We start from the raw sequence: 14,496 nt of genomic DNA, 5'->3' as shown, positions 1-14,496 counted from the left end.
GCAGCTGTTTTTCCCTTTAATCATTAACGACTACTAAGACTAACTAAGATTATCCTATTACTTTGATGTGGTTGTGAAATTATAGTCCAGCCTTTCGGCAAAACAAACATAAACTCTAGAATGTGTTTTGTTAAAAATATATTTACAAAAATAACTTATCTTTTATTACAGTGACATAAAACTTTCTAACATAAACATGCAATTAGAGCTAAATAGGCTGGCTGTCACCGAGCTATTAAAGTAATTTTAATGTAGATAACAGCCTTTTCTCCCTATGGCCTCTGATTGGCTGAGAGAGTGGGCGGGGCAATCCCCCAGAGAGCATATATATATATGTATATATATATACAAGCCACAGATCACTGAAATAAAGCATTGCTCACATAATCTATACTTGATAAGCATAAATGTATCAAAAGGTTAAATTAAATAGGAAAAAGCCTATTTCAGGTATCTCCGTATGTCTACACTGTAAGCCAATGACGAATTCTTCTACAATAAAAAAAAAAAAAAAAAAACTCACTAAATATAAAGACATCCAGCTCTTTTAAATGTTAATGTCATATTCCGTTTGGCAATTTTAGCACACCCCCTGCAGATATGCTCGAACAGTCTTAAACATGGTTAACATTTTCCGTTCCATGCATGTTGAATTGCATTCATAGTGCTGGTGGTTTTAATCCTAACAGGATTATCAGGAGGATCAATGTTCATTTAATAGAGTCTACTCTTCAGCGTTCAGGGATCCTGCATGACCCATGTCCTTTGCGGTGGAAATCCCCAGTAACCTGCACACATCCCCACTGTCTTTGACACTGTTGAACAGTCTGTTTTGTGTGATTCACACGCTGACGCTAACGTGACGGTGCGAGGTGGTCCGTCTCTTGATGCGGGCGCGGCGAGGTCGTTTGTGATCAGACTGGCAGTAGCACAGGGGACTCAGGAGGAGCCAGAGATACAGAACAACACATGCCCAGCAGGAAGAGAGCTTGACCCAGAATGTGGAGTAACTCCCGTGGGTGAAGGTTGTCTCCAGCACAGCAGTCTCATAACTGAGGGAGACAGAATGGCATTATAAAAATTGGTCAAAATTGGGATTTGTGTGTGGGTGCTAATCTTTTGGCAACAAAATTGCTTTAAAAAAAAATCCCCAGATGTTAACTGATTCTGCAATAACCTATTTTAGAAATAATAATAATAAATAAATAAATTTAGATGTTGGCAGTTTAAATAAAATGTTTGCAGTTTTAGAGGTAAATAAAAAGATAATTATTTTCTTCTATAAATATATATGAAGAGTTCAGAAGCAAAAGCCTCTAAGTGCCATCTGAAATTTTCTTCTAGAATGATCATTTTTATCAAGCTCGTATATTTAAGTTCAGTAGTTTCACTTAAATGACAATTAATATGTCATTTTCATTGCTATTTAAATGAAATTACTGAACTTAAATATACGAGCTTGATAAAAATGATCATTCAAGAAGAACATTTCAGATGGCACTTAGAGGCTTTTGCATCTGAACTCTTCATATATATATATATATATATATATATATATATATTTACCTTTTTATTTACCTCTAAAACTGCCAACATTTTATTTCAGGCTCAGGTTTATCTATAACAAGGGGGTTTAGACTTTACAGACTCACAGCCAACTCAGGAATCCTAATATATATGTTACCGACAAAGTGTGTAATCCGGCATTCTATAGAATGCCTAGGTAATGTATAGAATTAGGTCAATTATTTTTTGCAAAAAACATCAGGAATTCTATACATTGCCTAGGCATTCTATACAATACCGGGATTTCACACTTTGCCGGTAACATATATATTTTTTTACACTTTTACATTAATGTTACACTTTATAACATTAATTGAAGACAAATATTAACACCGTTTATAATATTTAAAAGAGCAATAATACACCACATTTAGAAAGGCTGAAATATAATAAAATAAACATATATATATATCAAATTAAAAAAGTTTGGGGCAGCAAATCATATTAGAATGATTTATGAAGGATTATGTGACACTGAAGACTGGAGTAACGATGCTGAAAATTCAGCTTTACCATCACAGGAATAAATTACATTTAAAAATATGTTCAAATAGAAAACAGTTTTTTACAATTTTAAATTTCTTACAATTAAATTTGTAATATTTCACAATACTGGTCAAATAAATGCAGCCTTAGTGAGCAAAAGAAAAACCTTTTAAAAAATCCCAAACTTTCAACAGTGTATATATATATATATCCTCACAGACCTGGAACCCCTGGAAATTAGCTTAATTTATTTTTAAGAACAAAAGTAATTCTCTGTTTAGATGTGTCTGTGCTTGTATATACATATTGGTTCTATCCACAAAAACTCTTGTGTGTTTACTGTTGTTCCAGGGCTTTCTGGTCGGATCTCCAGAACAGCTCAGATGAGCTCTTTAACAACTGACCTGAACCAATTAGTGAGGGTCATCATTACGTAGAGGGAGGCCAGAAAGAAAACAAAATGGAAGAAAAAGTAGCTGTAGGCAACGCGATGGGTCTCGTTGTGGATGACTTTCTGACAGCCTTTGCTCTCGTCAATGACAAACTCCTCCTCTGGCAGGACAGAAACAAAGATGTTAATACCTTGACATTAAAGGCACAGTTCACCCAAAAATGTCATCATTTACTCACTCTCATATCGTTCCAAGCCTGTATGGCTTTCTTTCTTAAGAAGAACACACAAAAAAAAAAAAAAAAAAAAAAAAAAAAAAATATATATATATATATGTATATATATATATATATATATATGTATATATATATATATATATATATATATATATATATATATATATATATATATATATATATATATATATATATATATATATGTATATATATATTTTTTTTTTTTTTTTTTTGAATAATGTTGGTAAGCAAACAGTTTTGGGTTTTGTCCAATGGGAACCGAAAATGTTTGCAAAATATCTTTTTGTGTTCTGCAGAAGAATGTCATATGGTTTGAAACAACATGATGGTAAATAAATGAGGACAGAATTTTCATTTTTGGGAACTATCCCTTTAATATGTTTATGAAATTTATGGATATTGGAATTTGGTATATGTTTCTCACCATCTTCTGCCTCTGGGCAGCAAAAGCAACAGGAGGCTTTCTGTTCAAGACAGAGAGTGGCAGAGATTGTCAGAGACATTAGGAGTTAAAAAGACATTAGTATAACAAAAATTTGTTATAATATAAAACTTTCTGAAAGTCACATACTTGGAACTCATAGCGGTAAACTTTTATCATCCAGAAAGGTCCAAAGACCTCAGCCAAGTATGAAGCCTCATTGCTGAGGAAGAAAATCAGCATCAATTTTATTAGCCAAAGTAGACATTTTATTAATATCTCTATTATTCACAACTCAGTACTTTTTTTTTTTTTTGCTTACCATGCAAAGAGAACACAGCAGTACATGATTGCAGCCCCGATAATGGCCACAGCATTGCCTTCATTTTGAATCTCATCTCTACTGACTTTGGGGTAACACACCGTCATGTTGACCCCTTGATACTCCACTGAAAAACACAAAACAGAGAGAGAGGGAGAGGGAGAGAGAGAGAGAGAGAGAGAGAGAGAGAGAGAGAGAGAGAGAGAGAGAGAGAGAGAGAGAGAGAGAGAGAGAGAGAGAGAGAGAGACTCATTTACATACCTTTCTGGATTAAGATTTATTTTCCACAAACCCATCATTTGGGGTTTCAGAATCATGTTTAAAAACAACAGAGAATTGCATTTAGTGTCACATTTACACGCTCCATTAAGGATTTCTTGAGCCCATTGTTTCTGGGTTCAGAGATGATTTAGAGGTCTGTGGATATTATGTGTTGTGTGTCTGAGAGAATTCCTCTGAGATGGGATTAAACTCCCAGCATGCCCCAGGGCACACTTCAGTCCTTTATGAATTCATGCAGCACACAGAGGCCATAAACCCGCTGATAGTTAGTGAACAAGACAGGACACAACAAACACACATTTACACACACAGTGCCATTCACCAAAGGAAAGTCAGTACACTGTTTCTCCAGAAAGCAACAATCCTGCAATATTAATCAAACCACATCCGTGATATTTTCAACCCAAAGCTCTTCATCAGACATTATGTAAATCATCCTAAATCAAAACCTGGCAAATGTAAGAACTATTCTGCAATCCTTTTACGGCAGCAGCTGTAATTCTTCTCCCCTGAACTTTACCATCAACATCTATATTTCAAATACCCACGTGAAACACCCTCAGCTACATCTGTGTTACATGCTTGAGAGCTTTTCTATGACCTCAGTCACCAAAGCTTTTCTTTCTGGAAATCTCATTCATCTCTGTCGTATTTTGAGCACGCACCATTCATCACCACAGGTTTCCTCTGAAATGCACCACTAATGGATGAAATGATGTGAGATGAGATGGCAAACCAGGAAGAGTTTTGCGGCTCCACTGATGACCTTTTGTTAATGACTATGTGATTACAGCCAGTTTGATTAACTTTGCTGAGGGATGAATCAGTCCAGTTACTCCGATAGAGGTTTGCATGCATCACTGCACTCTGACCTTGAAACAACAGATCAGTCTGTGATTCTATAAAGCATTTTAGAGTTTCATAAAGAGCTGAAAGTATTCAAACAGGCCGCCAATCACTCTTCAAGTGCCCCTCATCATTACGGTGACTGACTGGTTAGTTACTTGGCTGGCTTTGTGTTGACAGGTAGAGACAGGCTCACACATGCTGGATCCAGTATTATCCCCCCCCCCCAACTATCAGTGTTAAGTGTCTAATGATCTTGCAAATGGGTAACTGTGCCATTAAAGTGTTGCTTGATTCATCAGCAATATAAGTTATAATCATTTTTATATTAGAATTATTTATTTATTTATTATTTTGAATAATCTTTTTTATATTTTCAACTTTCATTTTTAGTTTAGTTTAGGGTTTAGTAATTTTATTATGTGATTAAATCATTTAGTTTTTTTAATATTTTAATTTAGCTTTATTTTTATTTCAGTTTTAGTTAGGCCTACTTTAAAAAACGTATTTTCAATTAGTTTCCAATTAAGTAAACATCTCTAATTTTCGTTTTCTCGTTTATTTTATTTTATTACAGCTTTATTTCAATGAACGAAAAATGAGTTTAATAGTTTTACTAACACATCAAGTTTATAATTTTTTAAGTCATTCTTGTGTATGCAGTTTCTAATGGTCTGTAATATAGCATTGCAACTGCAAGCTATATCTCCTGGTTTTAATAATTGAGTTGAGCAACATTCTTTCATATTAATATTCGACTGATCAGTGTGAGATTTTGAAGAAGAAAAGATCGGAGGGAGAGCAGTCTGAATTGGATTCTGGCATCTTGTGCCAGCTCACACATTGAACTCCACAGTGTTTCCAAGCCAACGCGGTTTTCATCAGCTGGTAGACTCAATTTCACTTCTACCACCGTCTCGTTGTGTGATCCGTATTTACTGTGCGTTCGCTCATCTATTCAGATGATGTCCTGTGAGGACAGTGATTGGCTCTAGTCTCAGACCTTCCTCGAGGTGATTAGTCGAGTGACGAACGTTCTGCTCGTGACCTCTACATTAAGCTTTCCCCCGCACTATCAGCTTAAGTTACTTTAGCGTGGCTTTGTACCCTTCCTGACTGTACATACTGTACGTTGATGGTGAGGCGAAAAAAATAAATAAACATATCGGCAAAAAATAAATAAAAATATATATATATATATACTGTATATACACACACATTTACGTCAAACTGATTTATTTGTTAGATGATTGTTGCTTGTTAATTTAGTTAATAAAAAGTAAATGCATCTCCGTCTAACTCTGGAGATGTGTTGTATGTTAATATGTGCCAATTGATTGGTCAAATCATTACACTCAGCGTCAACTCAGGTGTTCACGTCAGTTAGGTGCACATGCACATGTATTTCACTTTGCATTGGTAAAACTGAGATTTATGCATCATAACAAATTCATGTTGCTGTAAAATCTCAATTCATTATTTGTTCACAGTTGTTTTAATCACAATTATTTAAATGGATTTGCAGACTCAGACCTTTTAATTTTACTGTCAGATGGAAAATTAAACATTTGCCTAAACTTTAGCTTTAAGTTTACTAAAACATTTAAATTGTACTATCTCCATTTGAATAAATTAATAATCAAATCACAGAGGGTGCTTCTGAAATTAGTGAGGGTGCTCTAGTGAAAGTGCAGATGTAATGTACAGTGAGACATTTAAGATTATTTACAAGTAATTTATTTTACAATTAATTGGAAAAGAAATTTCAAAACAATTTTGATATTAATATATTTTTTTTATTAATCTCATGTCTGTATTTATATTGCTTAATGCATATCTACAGTCATTTGAAATGTCATATTTTTGTCCCGTGCTATGGTTATCACTATGGGTGCTTCTCAATCAGCTCCCTAACTTCGGTCGTGAGCCAGTATATCGTGTGCATGAATTCGGCACCGGTAAGGACAGTAAGGACCCTGGCTCACTACACAGTGGGACACTGATGACTCTATTTCCGGCGACATGACACCGTCTTCATTGTACAACATCACTAGGTACGCATATTAATGAACAACAGCAGAACTGATATCTTATATTTTTGATAAATGCATATTTGAAATGTTTTCTTGCTACCATTCTGAAAGAAGACATGTTATGGAAGCAAACTATAGCCTAAAATTGACCAGAAACAATGCATGAGACATGCAAATCTTGCTTACCTTTTTCTGGTGGACGGCTGGACAGAGCAGAGAAGGTCAGGTACATGACATAGCAGCAAATGATGGAAGCCTGCAGGAGTCCTGAGCGAGGCTGTTCTGAGAGGGAGAGCAAAACAAACGGTCAACTTAAATGACTAATCATTCTTCATTTATATACATTTTATGGTTAAATTGTTGCAAGGGTATTTATATCTAAACTACTGATATAAACTACCAAACTATTGTTTTGGTGAGAGAACAGAAAGAGATGAAGCACTAACTTTGCTGCACGCAGGGAGTGACCGCAATAAAAGACATGAAGGTGCAGAGGGCCAGGTTAGTCCATAGCAGGGATTTATTCAGGTGGCATCCCGCTGGGTGAGTGTAGTATTTGTACATGAAAGTGAAGGCCATGGTGGCGATGGTGTAGAAAAAGAGGGTAGCGCACATGACTGCCACGTACCACCTTTTATTCTCAGCTGCACCGGTTAACCTGGCAATGAGAGGCAGGGCAGAGACAGGGTGAGTGAGATCAATGACGCCTCACGTGTAAATCAAAAATCAGGAAAAACAGAAGTACAATAATTCCTATTATGTCCGTTGTGTTAAGATGACATCCTGCCTCAAAATGGCTTGAGGTAGATTCCACAAACATCTGGGATAAACTGGATGTCAGAGGGTGAACGGGGAGTGAGTATGAATGTGTGTGTATGTGAATAAGTGAGATACCAGAGCGAGAAACAGGAAGGGAGTGAAGGACAGAGATTATCTAAAACTCTACAACTGTGGAGGGTGATATTTTATCATTCCTGAGCAAGATGTGACTCCAGACATGAACCAGATGTGGTTCTTCATAGTCTGGTAATGAGCACCTTCCTACAGTAGTTATTGTGGGTTAGTGCAGGTTTGCCTCAAGTATGCCACACATACTTATGCCAACATACTGTTGGTGTGAACCCAGTTTCCTCACTTACCAGTTTTTATTCCAGGTATGAGCAAAAGCTGTGATGAGAATGAGTTGAATTAGGATAAAAGAAAAGCCTCCCACTACTCCAACGTAATGCCAAGCTACATGGAAAGAGGAAAAAAAGGGGAAAACAATTAAAAATAAGACAAAAAAATACAGTGTATTTATGAAATACAGTGAAATGAGGTGAACTGGGCTGTATTTATGAATCAGAACGAATTCTTTTGTAAATTACATGTAAAACCATTTGTACATAAAATGTCTCACTGAATTGAATGCAACATTGTAACATTTTTTATAAACTAGGCCCACTGATTGAGATAATCCCCACTTTGTGTGCAAATGTAAAACGTTCAATGTGTCTGTAGGGCCACCTGGAGGACTTAAAGGAGAAGTGCAAATCACATGATCCAGACTGATCATCACCAGAGCCATGAGCCAAGACTGTAACGTAATCACTATAAGCACATAATCAGTTTAGATAGTCTAGGACACATCACTATATTTTGATCAATACACCTCCTTTCCCATATCAGTAGGAATGCAAATATATATTGATATTATATAGTTTATCTGCCAATATTAGATATTAATTTGTTGATATTGAATATTTAATTGTGCATTCATAATTGTGATGACCTTTGCAATCATGTAACAGTCATTTAAAGTAAGCTAAATATTTAATTGTAATAATTTAATTACACTGTTGAATTCAACGCAAATCTAAAAAAACAGCATGCGTTTTTCTTATGTTGTGTTGTCACGTGATCTTTCAGAAATCATTCTAATAAGCTGATCAAGAAACATTTCTTGTTGTCAATGTTGAAAACAGTTGCTTAATACTTTGTGGAAACTTTTTTAGGATTCTTTGATGAATAGAAAGTTCAAAACAACAGGATTTATTTGAAATAAAAATCTTTTATTACATTATAAATGTTTTTACTGTCACTTTTTACCAATTTAATGCATCCTTGCTGAATAAAAGTATCAATTTCTTTAAAAAAACAAACATATTATTGACCCCAAACATTTGAATGGTAATGTTATTAATTTATTTACTGGTCTCAGCCAGAATTTTTATATCAGTTCCTCTCTATTATTTCTCAAATATAAGCATTTGTGTCACAGATGAATAGCTCACCATGCAAAAATGATTCTGTGGGAATAAAAAAGGCAGCAGCGATCATCCCAAGCATGGTGATGAACTTCAGAAACCAGAACCTAAGTGAGAATGAGGAGAATAAGTGTGTGTTAGTTTATTCATATGAAGTAACTTAATAAACCTACTGATAAACATGGATGCATGTACACCATATGGTCCAAGGATCTGGTTCTTCCAGATCATGTTCTTCCTCTTAAGAACTTAACCTAATGTCTCCACAACTGCTATGTAGTATTTAATCTGTAGAGCAATCAAAAGAAGTCGAAGTGAAGAGTCGAAGAAACTTTCTGTTGTGTTACAGACAGTGCAAACAAAATACAGGGAATAATGCAGTCACCAACCCGTTGTGGATGAGGGCTCGGAAATCCTGACTGGACTTCACATCGATGAGGAAGATGGCCATCATTAAGTAGAAGCAAGCTGTGCCAAAACACACCCGGTAGACGGCAGAGTAACCCACCAACATCTGACAGTCTCCTCCACCATGAGCCTCATCACACACCATATTAAAGAAAGGCACCTGAGGAAGAGAGCTGTCTGTTATTGTGTGCCACAGCCTGCTGGCATGTGTAGCTGGTGTGTGTCCAGCCAAGATTTGATTGGATGAGACTTGATACAAATAAAGCAGAGTTTTGGCTCTTTACAGCACCAGCACAAATAAAAGTCAGTTAGGCGAATGAAGACCAACTGGAGCCTGTGCAACGTGTAAGAACTGTACTTACATTCTCCCTCACCGCCTCGGACACGGTCTTAGACAGCATGAGGCATGAGACAGTGCAGGCCAGGATGTGGAATAACGTGTACATGACCCGCGTGCTGGATGAGGATTTGACGGGCGGACAGAAGGAGCAACACAGGGAACATGGTGCCGGGCCACAGCAGCAGCATATCTGATAGAAAGAAAAGCAGACCAGTCAGGGTTCAGGATTAATCGAGGTCGCTCAAAGCATCTGTATTTGTCCTGAGGGATCGGGGCTGGTTGTCTGGATGGGGTCCAAACATCTTTTATCCTCAGCTAAACCCAGAAGCAGAGACTGGGCAGAAACTCGGTTCCAACTGACAGATTAATAATCTATTTTTCATTAGCGTATACTGGATTTTGAATGATAGCAGTATAAAAAACACAATCTTTCAGTAATGTACTGTGTGAAGAACTGTGCTTCACTTCGATGTCCTGTCACAGTTATTCACTATGTGACTTGAGGGGAAAACCATCAAAATATAGAGTAATTCATGTCAATATATATACATGTCTAACCCTTTTGTAGTAGTCTTTAAAGTGATAATTCACCCCAAAATTAAAATGTCATCATTTACTCACTCTTATGATGATCAAGATCTATATGGATTTTTTTCTTTTCAGGAACACAAAAGTATCAAAGCTTGTTTCAAAAGAAACTAGTTTCCGCCACAAATTAAAAAAATTGAAAAGCTTCCAAACAAAAAAGAAGATATTTTGTAATATGTACCAGTGTTTATTTGTTCATACAATGAAAATCAGTGGGGACCAGTGTTGTTTTGGACCTCATTAACTTTTGGACAAGAACAGTTGAAACCAGTTCCACAGAAGAAAGAAAGTCTTAAGGTTTTGGAATGACATAAAGGTGAGTAAATAATGAGCAAATGATCATTACATTTTTTTTGGTGCTTTTTAGAGACATAAGGTCTCATGTGCGTGCATCATTTTCTTTTGACCCTTAAACGTCATTCACTACCCTCCTCCTCATTCATTTTTTAAAGTTAGACATCAACCTTTTTAGTATTCCTCAATCAATTCATTATAAACAATAAAAAAAATTATAAAAGAATGCTTGTGTACCCATTTATTTTGTAAAAATTGAATAGGGTTGTCAATGACCTGAGGAGTGTAACAGTGTAAGTATATTTTTTTCCTGCACAAAAATAATTGATTCTCTGATGACTAAATAAGTGCAATTCATCTTTATTCCATAAGATGACAATGTCTGATACACAGTGATGAATGACGTTTCATTCATAGTTACCGCAGGCAGAAAACAAAAGAACAGGGAGTATCATCAGCAAAACTTGAAATGGGTCAGCGATTTATTGCAGAGCAAGTACTGAACGCAATCAAATATTAGTGTCACTGTCACTTGATGGTGGATCTGGGGAAGAAGCTGTCAGCGATCAAAATTTTAAATTAAAATCTTTTTTTTTTTCCATTTTTTAAAAATTTTTCTTTTGAAGATGTTAAAAATTATAGTTTTAAGAACATGTTTGAGATCGTGAATATGAACCAGATGCTGAATGTCCTGGGAAATTAGCTCTAAAAAGGATTATGGTATAAAACATCTGCTCAAACTGAACCCTTCCAAGCTCCAAAAGGATAAATAAAACAAAAATGCTTTATTTTATTCTTCTGTAATTGTTGTAATAAAATCTAGTTCTGGGTCTCTAAAGACCCGAATATGTAATAATGATTGACAAAACATTCATGCATTTAAGGGTTAATTATGACAACTATATTCAACCAACAAACTACAGTGAGTCACAGGAACTTAATTATTTGTAACATAAACACAGTAAAAAGTAAAAGTCGGTTCAGAAAAAAAACACCACGAATAAGCCACTAGAAATCCACTTATTTAATTAAATTACTTTACAAAAATAAATAAATAAAAAAATAAAAACGCATAAATTTGAGTTTTAATTACACACAATATTACAACGCATTCTCATCCCCAAATCGTCACTTTCCGTCACTTTCAGACATTCTTCAATATCCGACGCACAAAGCACCCTTTAGCGTCCATATGAGAGGCTTCGGTTATGGGTAGGTTTAGGCGTCATGTAACTGACGCTTTCGAAAGTTCGTCAATATCCGACGCACAAAGCACCCTTAGCGTCAATATGAGACGCTTCGGTTATGGGTAGGTTTAGGTCTGTGGTAGGGTTATGCGTCTCATATGGACGCTAAAGAGTGCTTTGTGCGTCAGATATTGAAGAAATTTTGAAAGCGTCAGTATATGACGACTTGGGATGAGAACGGGCGTTTATGTAATGATCAAAGTTATGTCAACAGAACTCAACAAGATAATGCTTGCAACTTAAAAGTTATAATTAAACCTCAGATTTTAAACTTGCAACCATGCACTTATTTAAGATGTGTTAACAGGTCCCGTGAATGACGTTTTAGAGTGTGAATGAAGCAGATTGGTTTTAAAGTGATGGTGACAACATGTGACAGCAGAATATTTTTGGTTTGAAATACCATGACTCAGAACATGGCAGCTTGTGGTTTAGAAATAAGATTATAAGGAGTGACGACATTTGATCCTTTCTATAAATTAATTTACAAACGTTTTATTATTGATTCTCACATCTCAGAAGTAAGGAGGGTGAAAACACACTGACTCTTAAAGCTTATGAATGAGTCATTCATCCTCTTAATTTCATTTGACAGAAAGCACTTTCCATGATGCCTGTGCACAGAGTTTTATCTTCTTATACCAAACAACAACAACTGACCAATTATTTTAACAGTGCAATTATAATAGCAATTATCATTTAAACAATTATCATTTAAATAATTAAATAGTGGATTATTCTTTTCAGGGACTGTTCATCCTAATGCAGACAACACTGAGTGAACTGAATCTCACATAAGTTGAGTTATTCAAATGAAATGCAAGGTTAATTAGTTAAAACAATAAAATGAAAATATGGAGCTCATGAATTGAGTCCTATCACAGAGCATTATGACAAGTTATGCGACAACCTGTAGACATCTTGAATCTTTGCAAGCTTGAAAAATTAGGTTCTGCAGTATTTAAGCAAGTCTATTGCCTTGAAACATACTTATATGAGTATATATTTCACATACTATACAGTGCTCCACTAATACAAATTATATCATATAATGAGCTCTATTTATCTGTCAAATATGTCAGTGTCATTCTGTGGCAACTTCACTCATATTTAGGACAAATAGAAAAGCCAAATTAGCAAAAAAGTGTGAAATCCAGTAACTGAAAATGTTGTAGTCGTAAGATAAGTGAAATTGTCAGGTTCCTTATGTTCAACATAAATCCACAACATTCGTCATCATTTGTCTTTGAGTTCTAAGTTCTACAAAGCCAGATTAGGTTCTGGTAAGAGAAGAATAATGCTTATGTAAAGCTTTTCTTGTGTTCCAATAATAGATCCATGAGAATCTGAAAACACCTGAAATGTCATTGCACATCTCCCATCATTATGAAATAATATCCATCTCTCTCTCTCTTTCTCTCTCACCTGATAAGCCACCATGTTGAGGAAATAGTTGTAGACACCGTTGTGGTGTAAAGCTTGAGCTGTCGACATGGCGTCTTATTTGTCAAGGACGCTTAGTCATTAAAACAAGTCCTCCGAAAAAAATCTAATTATATAGGCTACTATAACCAGTGAGTCAGGACAATTTATCAACTGTAGGAGTCCCTCAGCTTTACATGAAATGCTCCTCAGCTAATTTCCTCTGCAGGTGTGCTTCCATGGATCTCCAACTGCACACCCTCATGTTCCTCGCGTTGGAACATCCGAACAGTCTTCCCATTTCCTACGAGCTGCCTAGTGGCATCGAATGGTGCCAGAAGAGTTTGTGCGCAAGAGTGGATGCCCAGTTGCCGTCCCTCCAGTCGCCTGTACTCACCCAGTGAGATTAGTCAACAAGAGCAGCGGGAGGAGGGGGCAGGTTCCATCTGTCCCTCCCTTCCCCCAGGCCCTCGCTCCAGTGCACTGGCTCCAGAGCACCCTCACGTACAATAGGATTTCCCAAGGGTTCTAATCGGTTTAAGGCAGAATAATGTAATCACTTTTGTGATTTCTCTCGCAAAGTTGACATACCTTTGGATCCCCCTTTTCTGGCTAAGTGGCACCTTAGCAACTACTCACTTGTCTGATTTAATAGAGGCCACATATGTAATCTGGTCATTATGCTTTGACCCAGAAACAGAGGGAAGCGAATGAAATGGGTGTTTAGAGGAATACACAGGAAGAGCGGCACAGGTCCAATCCCGCATTCTTTTGCATACATTGCCCACAGTCTCAATGTAAAATGGGGGTACACTTCAACAAACCCTGGCAATCTTCACATAATAAGTTTGCACAATATGAGACAAGTTGTTTCAGCTGAAGATAATGATTATAACGAAGCGGACATCATCATATGTGATAGTGTCTCATGTTTATATAGTGTCACGGGATGTGATATGAGTTTCTAGCGTGCAGAGTGCCCGGTAGCTCTATATTTGGGTCAGTGTGTATGTGTGCTGGGATTATCCTGGAGTTTTTAGTCCTCGTCTCAGCCTGGATGACCTTCTCTCTCCGGTAGAGTGACACACTAATCCAGACAGCAGGGTCTGACAAACACTTGAACTCGTCAGCCTTCAGCATCATGTACAAACTTGACATCGTACATATGGTAAAAACAGTTGCGGTGTTGATTCAGAAATCACGCTTGAAGGGACAGTTCACACAAAAATAGAAAGTCTGTCGTCATTTACTCTCCCTCATGTTGTACCAAACCTACATGACTCTTATTTTTTCCTGTGGAACACAAAAGAATATGTATTAAAAAATGCTGCGACGCAAATGACATTG

At 36.4% G+C, this 14,496-nt stretch overlaps 1 protein-coding gene across 1 annotated transcript; it reads right to left on the bottom strand.

The window, feature by feature from the left end:
- Positions 1 to 121: 121 nt before the first annotated feature.
- On the bottom strand, positions 122 to 13,557 carry serinc4 (serine incorporator 4). The gene is made up of 12 exons (XM_084107779.1): positions 13,153 to 13,557; positions 9,621 to 9,788; positions 9,240 to 9,418; positions 8,878 to 8,957; positions 7,744 to 7,837; positions 7,051 to 7,262; positions 6,791 to 6,886; positions 3,444 to 3,570; positions 3,272 to 3,344; positions 3,125 to 3,164; positions 2,457 to 2,604; positions 122 to 1,052 (listed from the first exon to the last, which is right to left on the bottom strand). Exons 1-12 carry the CDS (start codon positions 13,219 to 13,221, stop codon positions 842 to 844), a joined length of 1,497 nt encoding a protein of 498 aa, XP_083963905.1. The 5' UTR covers positions 13,222 to 13,557; the 3' UTR covers positions 122 to 841.
- Between the last annotated feature and the right edge of the window lie 939 nt (positions 13,558 to 14,496).

Source organism: Abramis brama (assembly GCF_963993115.1).
Source record: "Abramis brama genome assembly, chromosome: 3".
NCBI classification, from domain to species: domain Eukaryota; kingdom Metazoa; phylum Chordata; class Actinopteri; order Cypriniformes; family Leuciscidae; genus Abramis; species Abramis brama.
Note: the sequence above shows the minus strand (reverse complement) of the source record. Positions and strands in the feature narration are given on the sequence as shown.